Source organism: Aplidium turbinatum, chromosome 1 (genome assembly GCF_918807975.1).
Source record: "Aplidium turbinatum chromosome 1, kaAplTurb1.1, whole genome shotgun sequence".
Lineage (NCBI taxonomy): Eukaryota > Metazoa > Chordata > Ascidiacea > Aplousobranchia > Polyclinidae > Aplidium > Aplidium turbinatum.
In genome coordinates this window covers 34,704,337-34,717,597 of record NC_137472.1, presented here as the reverse complement: position 1 = coordinate 34,717,597, position 13,261 = coordinate 34,704,337, and the positions used below count along the sequence as shown (strand labels likewise).

At 37.8% G+C, this 13,261-nt stretch overlaps 1 protein-coding gene across 1 annotated transcript; it reads right to left on the bottom strand.

The window, feature by feature from the left end:
- Window positions 1–8,373: 8,373 nt before the first annotated feature.
- On the bottom strand, window positions 8,374–13,052 carry LOC145770848 (uncharacterized). The gene has a single exon (XM_082582588.1). The coding sequence runs from the start codon at window positions 13,050–13,052 to the stop codon at window positions 11,217–11,219; it is 1,836 nt and encodes a 611-aa protein (XP_082438714.1). The 3' UTR covers window positions 8,374–11,216.
- Between the last annotated feature and the right edge of the window lie 209 nt (window positions 13,053–13,261).

The window sequence follows — 13,261 nt, the reverse complement described above, 5'->3', positions numbered from 1 at the left end:
ATGCAGTACCACACTCGTGTACAGTTTCGAAGCCACCTGGGATTTTGGTTAATGGGCATGTTACGTTAAGACCAGGTGGTCAGGGTCCTGTTTCTCTACTTCACAAAGGCACTTTGCACCAGCACACCACACCATTACCAATACAACGTCAAGAGATTGTTCCAGTTGATGTGCATTTGGTGCAAACGTGATGAAAATCACACAAGCGGTTCTCGAGTTATAAGTGAAATAACCTTAGCCACTAAGTGGCTTTATAGATAAGGAGCAATAGAAAAACGGCCATATCTCAAGAACCGCTCAACATATTTACATAAGTTTTAGCTCTACCCTCATGTTTTATGGGGTGGGCTATCTGTTTATGAATATTAAAACAAGTTTTGGCTACTACTTTTTGAGCTAAAAAGAAATTAACCTCTTGTCGTTACGCACCAATAAAACCATGGTGCGTAAATTAAAAAAAAAAATAATTGGGTAGAAGAAAGATTGATGACAAGTTTGGCAAAAGCAGTGTAGTGCTAAAGTCCCAACTTTTAGCCCAAATCACATTTAAATGTAGTGAAAGATGGAAACGTTTTGATGTTTTTTTATTTTCCCTGAAGAGATTCAATAATCCTTTGTGACGTCATAGTCATGTTTGTTTTCCCTTAATCACACCATTGTGCTGTCATAGACATGTTTAAAAGAAGTATGGTTATTGGTTGCACTTAATCCATCCAATTTGAACTAGTTTGCAGAACTTTGAGACTTTAGCACTTTTTTTGTTTTTGCCTAACTTTTCGTCAATCTTTCCTCTGCCCAATAAAAAAAATTAAAGTTTGCATCATGGTTTTATTGGTGCGTAACGACAAGAGGTCAATTTCTTTTTATCTCAAAAAACAGTAGGCCTAGTTCTCAAATAAAATAAGTTTTCATCTTTGATGTTTGTTTTGTATCTTTATCCTGCATTGTGGGAATATGGGTAAAACTTTATTCTTGTCAGGAAAAGCATTATAAAGCATTTATTCACTATGTGAACACTGAGCAGTGCTGAAAAACTCCACTTTAAAGGAAAAACTTCTTCATTCAAGGTTGGTAGAATGGTAGTTACTAGCAATAGTCAACATGGGTGGTGGGCATTTGAAAGGAACATTAACCTAAACCTTTTCTGACAAATGCACTAACTTTTGACAGCTAAAAATATCAGTGATAAGGTCTCTTGCATTATATGTCCCGAATAATCTGCAAGAAGCATCAATGACGAAGTGTCCAATCCAAGATCTTACAACACACGAAAAGAATAGCCTACTTCTGTTTCAACATTTATAAAGCATATACATCGTTGGCAAGCTATCAGTTACAAAACATGTTTAAACAAGCTATTGGCAATAGCTTGCATTAGTAAATTATCACGTCCACAAACAAGGTAAATGTGTGTACTGAATACTGCCACCTTGTTTTGTCAAAATTTCGTCAACCCATTGAGTGTGTACAAGAATAACCAGTACCACAGTATACTAACATCATAGGCTAACTTCCATAAAAGGAAAAAGAAATTAACTCATCTACATTATGTCATGTATCAAATTTCATTAATTCAATGTTTGTCAGGTCTACTGCCACAAACATGCCAGAGAATGAAGAAGAAGGCGAAACAACATAGGTCCTCATAGGACTATGCAAGAACATATGCTGCCAAACACAAACACTTAGGAATTTCAGCACACCAATAAAACTATTTTTAGTAATTTAATGTTTTTCAAGAGCACTATAATGAAACTAAGCTGTAAATTGCAAAAAAATTGCAACTTTTCCAGAAAAATATGAAAAAAAACAAAAAAACAAAAAAAACCAAAAAACGAGTGTTTTTTTTGGCTCAAGTTTTTTTTGAAAAAAACACGTTTTTTTAAAAAAAAAACGGTTCGTTTTTTTTGCATTTACATCTCTACTTGCAATCAACATTATTCAACAAAGTAGGTTATGCAGTTATCGCAAAATGATCACATATACATAATATAGTTTATTGGTAAACAATAGGCCTAAACATCCTTTAAGCTTCGATTTACTTTGAAACATGTCTCGCTTGTGGCTTAATTGTCAACTTCTAGAACGAAGAAACTTCAAGATCAATAGCGGCGCTAGTTCGACTGTCGGGGTGTGAGCTTGAGCAACGCACGAGGACTGCTCTCCATTCAGCGGCATCTAATGGATGGAATTATGGAATAGTTCCCCGGCAACAAAGACTTCAACAATGAGAAACTTCACTCTGTCAATCTCGGTGACTGGGCCTGCGCCAGTGGTTCAAAGCCTCTACAAGTATGCGAAACTGCCAGGATTAAGCTCTGCAAGAAGCTTTCCCAGTCCGAGGATAAAGATTCAATCAATCAATCACGTTTCCATACTGCCAGTTGAAGAGATGCGATCGACGTTTATCAAATTTACATAGATTGGATAAAACCGATTCGTTATTCCAAACTAACAATAATTATGGTGTTAATTCTTCGAAATTTAAGATCGAAAACCACGACTTTTCGATGTATCAATCAGTCAATCCTTGATGGCGGTATAAAACCATTAGGGGAGACCCGGGAGAGTTGAGCCGCAAGGAGGGTTGATCCACCCCCAAAAAATGCAATTTATAGTATTAAAATCTAATATTTGGGTTCCTCTGCGTGACATATGCATTATTACTGCCATTTTGACTCAATCAATTTTGTAGTTATATCTAGTATAGCTTGTTAAAGTAGTACAATGTGAAAATCAAATCTAAAAGTGGATTGCTGAGTTACAAGTCTTTCAGCTTATAGCCACAAAGTAGTGGCAGATAGTTTCCTTGTAAGATGTGTAATATATTGTCAATGTGATGCCTTTTTATCATAATAAGTATTATCAACTTTGCAGCGTTGTTTTAATAAAACTCGCAAGTTTTACCGAACAAGGTGACATAAGGAGAGTTGAGCCATTGGTGTCTAGGAGAGTTGAGCCATGGCTTTTACATAGTTTAGGTAGGCAATGGCTCAACTCTCCTCAATACTAGGCTATTGGTTTACTTATTATCAAAATCAGTTTTTTGTTATTAGATTTATTAAAAGCTTGCAATTGACCAGAATATCGTGAATGATCAAAAGACTTGCTCACAGCAGGGGGCCAGAGGGCAATATTGTGAACTCAAAATTTCCCTTTTGAAACGTGTGTGACGTCATGATAATTGGATATTAATGATAACAGTATTTATTATCATTATTGATTCAATCATTTTGCTGTCAAACATGTTCCAAAGAGGCACTTCCTCTTCTACACTAGCCTATCGCTTGGAATGACCGTAAACGGCTGGAAAAGCGCTTGGGTTGCAATTTGAAATGGGTTAAACTACTTTTGAGACCAAAAAACTGTTGGGGTCCGTCATTGATGGCGGATAATGTTACCGCAACACGACCATTTTGAATTAAATAGTGAAAAAAATAAATCTAACAAGTGACATTGTAACACTGTGTACTGAATAATATTGGATAATTTATTTTGTATTAGATCTTTTGTGTTTATATGGTTTTGGTAGGCAATGGCTCAACTCACCTTGAGACTATGATCAACTCTCCTCGATCGGCGGGAGAGTTGAGCCAACTGATTTTGTTATTTCATTGACAAAATACACATATATGCAATGATGTTAAGTTAATTTTCTTTTTTGTGAATGTAGGTGAATGGTTACCCTTCAGTTTACCAAACAAAATTATTTGTGTCACCTATAAATTTCGATAGATATTTACCAAAGTAGAAAAATCGGCTCAACTCTCCTGGGTCTCCCCTACTGCAAACACTGGATTATAACTAGAGTTGTAAATGCAAAAAAAACGAACCGTTTTTTTTTAAAAAAACGTGTTTTTTTTCAAAAAAAACTTGGGCCAAAAAAAACACGCGTTTTTTGTTTTTTTTTGTTTTTTTTGTTTTTTTTCATATTTTTCTGGAAAAGTTGCAAATTTTTTGCAATTTGCAGCTTAGTTTCATTATAGTGCTCTTGAAAAACATTAAACTAGTAAAATTGGTTTTATTGGTGTGCTGAAATTCCAAAGTGTGTGTGCTTGGCAGCAGCATAGCCTATGTTTTTTGCATAGCCCTATAGCCTACGTTGTTTCACTTTCTTTTTCATTCTCAGGCATGTTTGTGGCAGTAGACCTGACAAACATTGAATTAATGCAATTTGATACATGACATAATGTAGATGAGTTAATTTTTTTTCCTTTTATGGAAGTGCCCTTATGGAAGGTAGCCTACGATGCTAGTATACCGGTAGGCCTACTGGTTATTCTTGTACACACTCAATGGGTTGACGAAATTTTGGCAAAAACAAGATGGCAGTATTCAGAACACACATTACCTTGTTTGTGGTAGCCTAATTTACTAATGCAAGCTATTGCCAATAGCTTGTTTAAACATGTTTTTTAACTGATAGCTTAACAACGATGTATAAATTGTAGGCTATATGCTTTATAAATGTTGAAACAGAAGTATTCTTTTCGTGTGTTGTAAGGTCTTAGATACTTTGTCATTGATGCTTCCTGCAGGCCCGGATTTAGGGGGGGGCAGAGGGGGCAGGTGCCCCGGGCCCCCCGACTTTTGAAGGGCCCCCCTACGTGGAAAAAATGTTGTGTTATGTGTTATTTTTTCTTCCTTTCAGCCTTTGAAGTTTCTGCAAAATGCTGTGTAGTGCTGGATTGATGCTACTGTAGACGCAGAGGCAGTTTTTCGCGCCGTAGGCGCGAAAAATTTTTTTGCAGGGGGGCCCCCCGATCTAAAAGTGCCCCGGGCCCCCCATCAGCTAAATCCGGCCCTGGCTTCCTGCAGATCATTTGTGACATAATGCAAGAGATCTTATCACTGATATTTTTAGCTGTCAAAAGTAAGCGAATTTGTCAGAAAAGGTTTAGGTTAATGTTCCTTTCAAATGCCCACCACCCATGTTAACTATTGCTAGTAACTACTAACCATGAATGAAGAACATTTCACTTTAAAGTGGAGTTTTTCAGCACTGCTCAGTGTTCACACAGTGAATAAATGCTTCATAATACTTTTCCTGACAAGAATAAAGTTTTACCCACATTAGGCTACCGCAATGCAGGATAAAGATACAAAACAAACATCAAAGATGAAAACTTATTTTATTTGGGAACTACGCTGGAGTAAAAAAGAGTGAGAATTGACCTCTTGTCGTTACGCACCAATAAAACCATGATGAGTAACTTTAATTTTTTTTTTTTTTTTTTATTGGGTAGAGGAAAGATTGATGAAAAGTTTGGCAAAAGTTTTGCAAAAACAGAAAAGTGCTAAAGTCTCAAAGTCCTGAAAACTACAGTAGTTCAATTTGGATGGATAAGTGCAACCATACTTCTTTTAAAAACGTCTATGACAGCACAATGGTGTGATTAAGGGAAAACAAACACGACTATGACATCACAAAGGAGTATTGAACTTCTTCAGGGAAAATAAAAAGCATCAAAATGTTTCCATCTTTCACTACATTTAAATGTGATTTGGGCTAAAAGTTGGGGCTTTAGCATTACACTGCTTTTGCCAAACTTGTCATCAATCTTTCCTCTACCCGATTAAAAAAAATTTTTTTTTATAAGTTACGCATCATGGTTTTATTGGTGCGTAACGACAAGAGGTTAATTTCTTTTTAGCTCAAAAAGTAGTAGCCAAAACTTGTTTTAATGTTCATAAACAGATAGCCCACCCCAGAAAACATGGGGTAGAGGTAAAAATTATCCAAATATGTTGAGCGGTTCTTGAGATATTGCCATTTTTATATTGCTCCTTATCTATGAAGCCACCTAGTGGCTAAGGTTACTTCACTTATAACTCGAGAACCGCTTGTGTGATTTTCATCAAGTTTGCACCAAATGCACATCAACTGGAACAACCTCTTGGCGTTGTACTGGAAAAGGTGTGGAGTGCTGGTCAAAAGTGCCTTTGTTAAGTAGAGAAACAGGACACTGACCACCTGGTCCTAACATGCCCATGAACCAAAATCCCAGGTGGCTTCGAAACTGTACACGAGTGTGGTACTGCATTTAACAACTGGCTGGACCAAATTACAGACAATACTTGAGATGTGCCAACCATAGGACACTGTTACTACTATTTGAGACAGTGAGAAATCTTTATGGCTCGTGTGTTGAGACTTGGGATCTACAAAATTGCAATGAAAAAATAGGCCTATACCAGACATATAGTCTGATTTAAAGTAAGTTATACGAGTTATGAGACTGTTTCTTTGTTGAAAGAGACGCTATTGCAATGAGTTTACCCTAATTGCTGCATATTGTGACATTTAATGTCAAAATAGGTAAAAAAAAAAAAAAAAAAAAAAAAAAAAAAAAAAAAAAAAACGATAAAAAACAAAAAAAACGAGCTCGTTTTTTTTTAAAACAAAAAAAACCGTTTTTTTACATCTCTAATTATAACATTCGATCCAAAGAAGTAGAAACAACAAGACATAACCTGATCTAGCACAATTGAACTCGTTTTCCAAATCCTCTACGTCAGTGATTCTTAACTTTTTCTTGGACACCCATCCCTTTAGCAATGATTGCATGCTTTGCTCCACCCCTCCCTCCAATTTTTAACAAGTGTAGCCTACGTTAACAATAAAACCACATGCTTTTTTGTATTTATTGATCACTCATACGTTAGTGAGATAACGTACCTGAAATTACATCTCAGCAACGACATTTATGATGCGAGGTTTAATTCCAGAAATGGCGCATCGCAGCTTCAACTCTCAGCCTGTCCTTGGTTTAAACCAGGGCTTTGGAGCAGGCGTAAATGTTAAATTGCTCCAGCTCCGCAGCTCTCTTTTATCATAAATTAGCTCTAGCTTCCGAGCTCGTTGCAACCACTGCTCCGGCTCCATTACGTCAAAAACTGAGATTTAAGGAAGTCGGCAGCAGTGGCCGAGTGGTTGGCGCGTTGGGCTCGCAGTCGAGAGCCTGCATGTTCGACTCCAGCCACCCGCACTTGCTGTTGTTTCTTTGAGCAAGAAACTTTACGATAATTGCCTCTACCCAGTGATCGATTTCGAGTAATGGGTAGTACCAAATTTAAGTCATAAGTAGAGTAAACAACCGGAAACAAACATTGCCGTCGGCTGCAGCGTGGGTCAAGTGTACGTCGGAAGGCGTACACCGATGCATAGAGCTCAAGTCCGCTTTCCCGTAATGCAGGATAAAGATATAACAAACAAACAAACAAACAAACGATATCTAGCCGTTCTAGCGTTTCAAAATAATTACTAACAAAACAATCAAAGAGGCAAAGGCGTGGAGCCAAAGAGGCAACAATTCTTAATTTTGTGAAAGATTGCTGTTAATTCAGCCAATAGTAGCACCATCTTATGAAATACATCGGAGCCGGAGCTATCTTTCAAACAACTGGCTGCAGCTCCACTTGAATTTCACGTAGAGCTCCAGCTGCAGATCCGTTGAAAATGCACGGCTCCAAAGCCCTGGTTTTAACAGCAGTAGAAAATTATGCTTCACAAACATATGTGGATCTGAGCACTGTTAGTATTTGAATATGCTGATTTGAGTGTGAGTAACTAGAAAGATAATATCCAGTTCCAGTTCTTCGAAATCGTATAACTTGGCAGTGGGGTTACACTTCAACACAAAATCTCTTTTTCTGGTTCTTCAAAAATATTTTTGAAGGATTTCCAGATTTTCCTCTGTATCTGGAAGCTATTTTATGAGTTTTGCTTTCAACTCATTTAAATAAGTTGTTGCTTGATTTGTCCGCTTAAACTTTTCAAGAGTGCAGCATCTAAGTTACTAAAATTTACTAGATTTCCTTGTTCAACTTCCCAGACAGCCACTTTATCTGGTCCAGATCTGTACCTGATCTGGAAAAGATCAAAACCAGATAAAGTGGCTGTCTGAGTTGACTCTTCCAGAGATAGAGCTTGAATATCAAACCTACAGTTAGCATGTTACTTTGGACAACCATCAAATATTCGTGTGCAATGACATTGACAGGGTGATCCAGAAGGTACTTTTGGACCCAGGCCTGGGATGAACTTAGGGGCCCAAGAAACCACCGCATATTCGTCGAATATAGTGCGGTTTTCTTAGAAGTGTTGTGCTTCACACAACTTGGGGTCCGAGAATCTCATTGGTATAGGGCTCGAGTTATTTTCTCAATGGTCCTGTTCGTGTGAAAAAGCTAGGTAGCCTACAACGATCAGATTCTATTTCCTAACACTGACGCAGACGATTGAAAAGACAACCGCAAAGAGATCCAGCTTTATAAACCCCAGTCCCCAAGCTTTGGTAAAGTTGAATAGACTACTTTGATAGCTAAGTTTAGCACATCCTTTATTTGATTTGTAATAAACAATGCAATGAATACTAGCACTAAATGGATTTTATTCTTTTTCACATACCGGTATAACGAAGCCAGATTTCAAAGCAAGTGCAACAAGATTTCAAAGCAAACTCCGTCTGTAGGCTAGTGTAAAGTATAACCCTAACCACTAACCAGTGATATCTAGTTTCCAAAAAAATGTTAACCACTGTACAACGCAAAAAAGACCACAAACATCGTTGTAGAGCTCGCGCCTTCCATAAAAAGTGGTTGACGTCTCCTAAGGGGGCGTGCTCCCCCAGTTAAGAACCACTGGTATATGTAATAAAAATCGTCGAACTCCAAATATAAGTACGGAGAGAACAATAATGTCACTTGAATTGGTATAAATAAATCACTACGGCATACGAGTAGCGTCGTTTTGGCACAAATACATGTGTTCGGTTGGCAATGGGGTGTTTTTATAGAAAGGTCACAGTGTGGAATGGCACTAGTATGAAATGACATTATCACCGGTGACAGTGTTTTGACGGGACGCGCCTTACAGATACAGACAATAGGTAACGATGAAAAATGACACGGAAGGCTTCCAAAGGCAAGCCATGGACAATAGGGCAGGAAAAGCATCAGTGTTTTTAACATGAGAAGTTTGTGACGACGTACGTATATTAACAAGCGGACGTATATACAGTACGAACGAGGTAAAAATTTTAAGATAACATCAGTTGATACCAAGCAAAACAAGTCATTTTGCTAATTCACAACATGAAAATACAACAACCATCTGCAGAGGCATAACGACTTGTTGGAGTTTAAATTGTTTCAATAATTTCACATGCGAAGGCTAAAAATATATTTTATATCAGTGGTTCCTCATTCAATTCACTCTCAATAAGGTAACACTCCAGTTTGACATCTGGAATAATTAAGAAATTCTCTCATTTCACTCTTTCGTACAAACACATAGTTTAAACATAAGGATCTCTGGTGGTCACATTACTGTTGCCATAAGTGCAAGCACGTTTGAACAATTGCACACGAACCAATAATTGTAATGGCACAAAACGTAATCAATCTAAACTCTGCAATAAGTAGAGTACTTCAGCGGCACTTATTTCCAACAGCATATTATGCTGTGAGTTGACTTTCTATTCAGCCTACTGCTTTCCTGTAATTGGAAAATCAACTTTTCACTGAAAAAAAGTTCCATAAAATAATCGTTTCACAAATTCGACGAATAAAGCGCCATAATTAAATGTAACGTGCATAAAATGAAAATAAGAATCTGATCACATAAACGCATCTTTTGCCCGATGAGAGGTGATTAATATGTGGATAGTCATTGTCAGTTGGACGAATAGTAGGCCTACATGGACTTTGCCTAGTACTTTTCCTTTCGACTACCAGAAATCTTTTCTTTTTTATATTGATTTAACGTCTGTAAACGTCGAATCAATGCAAAACACAATTCATTTGCTAGTATGGTTTAGGGTTGACATTGCTAGTTGTACGTTGACGTGTTAGGGTAAAACATGTTTTAAAACAGAAATGAAATGTGTATCAGTGGGAGTAAAAAATCATTCTGACAAGTTGTACTGATGTTGAACTACTAACTTCGCATTATGGCAATTGCCAGTATATCAGTAACTGTTGATATGCAATGTGCCTGAAGCTTTATACCATAACGAACATGCTAGAATGCTAATATTATCATAGTGATATTACAACTAATTTGCATTTAGCTTCCAAATGCTGACATCTATAACCACTATTTTTCTCAAGTCAGTGAGAGTCATGAACACGCAGAATTACCAAGTATGCAAACTCCATCTTTTTTACCTTGATTCAACGTCAACAAACGTTGAATTCAAGAAGGAGAGGTGTTGCCAGCTCATCAGCCAAATCACGACGACAAATCGCGACGTAATTTCCGCACTTTTTGATTGAACAAAATGGAAGATTACATGTGACTCTACAGAGAGCAGTTAGTTATTCAGTTTGAAGGGCCGATATTTAGCTTTGTAAGTTTCAAATTATAATAAGACTTAGATGGCAGGTAGTTCAATAGTTGCAACTTTTCAATTGTAGACAGCCCATCAATGAAAATACATGGCTTGACCTTTTCAGACAAAGCTTCTGTAAGCAAAGTTGACAAAGGAATAACTAAACAATCAAAATTCAGAAAAGCGTAGAATTCCATTGGGTAGCTTTTGAGATGCGCAGTGATGAGTGAGAAATATCAACAATTTTTTGAAGTGCAAAACTGACGTTAAATAATCAAAACAATGGAAAATCTCAAATCACAAAAGACAAAGCGAAATCATAGCATAGAAAGACACCAGGTGGGAAAATTTGCTCTTTTTAAATTGCTTTAACAAAAGCAGACGTTGAATCGATGTAAGAAAGAAAATCTCGATAGCTGGAAAAAGAGTTCATGTGAAAAGCAGTGTTAACTATGATAGCAAGAGTAACTTGATCAAACAAAAATCGTGATTTACGTAAAAACAACGCATACAGTACCAATACAACCAAATTATAAAAAAGTTGCATCTGCACAAATCCTTGTATCAGACAAAACTTGTTCTTTCCGTGACTGTTTTGTCTAATAGCGTAAAAAGATATAAGATCTAAATTAAAATTTTCGCACTACATTAACACAGTTTGAAATCACAAGCACGTTTTGAAATAATACCTAACAACAAGGTAAAACAGCAATGCATTTCAAACGTTAGCATATGAAACGAATTTGGAAAAGCCTTGTGGCACATCAGTTCCAATAATATTTGAAGGTAAAGTTGTAAAGCGAAGTAGGCTTGTAAAAAAATAAAACTTACAGGCATAAAAAATTTGTAAGATATAAATCCATAGGACACGGGGAAAGATATTTACATTGCAGCCACAGCTTGCTGCTCGAGGTATGCTGCTGTTGCCACTTCGACTTTCTTTAAACGCTTGTTTTCTTTCTGCACATTGCCATGGACATGCTCTGATTCCTTTGAGGCATCTCTGTATTTCCGAAGCATTGATTCAGAAGTCGTGCGCTGATGAGCGGCATGCTGTAACTTTGCCTGGGCCTCAACAAGACGCTTTTCCAACTTCCTTTCGTTGTTATCTAATTCAACCGCAGCTTCACGTAACTTGTTGGTATTTCTAGCGCGAGATCGAAGAAGTTGATCTTGTAGTTTTTTGACGGCTTGCTCTTCGCCTTTTCTACCTTTTTCATGCTGTCGACACTTCTGAGAAAGTTGTTGTCCAATCTCACTGTCTCGCTGAACGACTCGAGTAAAGGTGCGAAGCAGACCTTCGTTTCTTCTTCGAACAAACTCTCTGTAGTTTTGATCGAAAGTTTTTTTCCATGTGACTTGACGCTCTTCGGTATTCTTTTGCCGAGCCGACTGCGACCTGTCAAGAGCAATCTTTTTCCTTAGAACGTGAGCTTGGACGTTTCGCTGGTATTCTTTTTGCTGCTTGTCAAGCTTGAGAGCTTCTGCGGCTTCCTGGAGCTTTTTCTGGGCAGCGATGTTGTTTTCCACTGAGTTTCTATTATCAGTCACCCGTCTGTCCCCTTCCCTACTTTTTTCAGACAAATGAGCTTTTGTACTTGCCAAGTTAGCGCTAGCCTGACGACGACGATTTTCCGAAGCACGATTGATTCCTTCCGATCGGCGCAATTTTTTGCCTAAATCTCCATTGTGTGTTCTATCTTCGTTTAGATATTTGTGTGTTTGGAGTTTGCTTTGGCGTTTTAACTCAGCACTGGCACCGTGACCTTTCATGCTTTCTGTGTTCATTTGCATAGCAAGAGTTGACAACTCAGCGGCTAAGTCACAAGCTGCAGCTTCTTTTCGGTGTAATTGCTCTTGAAATTGTTTAGTGATTTTTTTTAATTGATCTTTCCTCAACTGCAGCTCAGTAAGTTTATTCCTATACAATTGCTCGGCCTCGCTGATAACTGGAACATTCTTTAAGGTTTTATCCATGTTTTGTTGTAGATCAGAATGAGATTTGTTTATCTTCTGCTTTGTTTTGTCTTCTTTTGCCTGAACTTTATCTGAACGGGACTTTTCGGATTTTTCAAGGGATGCAGATAACCACTTTTCGTCTTCCTGCGTTTTCTTATGCCTGCCACTTTCGATTTCTTTCGAAGTTCTCAAAACGGCCCTCTTCTTTTTGATTACATCACCTTCCAATCGCTTCAGTTCTCGTCCTTCTTGTTTGTGCTGCCACATGTGATCATCAACAATTTTCATCTTTCTATCAAACTCTCTTTGATTGGACGCAGTTTGATTAATCAGAGCAACAACTGTCATTGGTTCCTTCTCGTGTTTTTGGCCATTTCCTAAACGATGGGAAAGATGTGATGAACGAACGTTGAATGTGTGAGCATATCGTGCGGAATCCAGAAACCCAGAAGGACCGAGTGGACGCTCGTGTTCTTTAAGAAACTTTGCATAATCGATGCCACTCAACTTCACATCGTCTTCCCGAAATTCGGTAGGTGAAAATGCTGCAACGGAAACCCGGGGGCTTGCCGGTTCTTTCACACTCTTGTGCAAAAACGGCGAATTGGCACTTGATGGTCTGTTCATCAATTCATATCTAATGTTTAGCTTGGGTCTAATTTCAAACGGGAGGTTGGTGATTGTATGATACTCTGACAGGGCCCTTGGACCACGATCAAGGTAAGGAATATACATTCCATGTCCAAGGTGGGAAGGCATATTATACACCCTTACAAACTACGCCTACAACACCTGAAATGACCATAAAAACAAAGTGTTTAATCAGAACGTTACTCAGCAACCGGTCGTAGCAATGATAGGCAGCAATAGACATGTGTTTCGTCCATGAGGCTGAGTTTTTTTGCTAACAGTATAGACTATAGTCAGAAGCAGTGATATGCAATTTTGTTGCCTAACGTTTTCTTACC

What these genes read in the sequence shown, in the direction of transcription:
- LOC145770848 (XM_082582588.1), bottom strand. Translation starts at nt 13,052, where the DNA reads ATGCCTTCCCACCTTGGACATGGAATGTATATTCCTTACCTTGATCGT.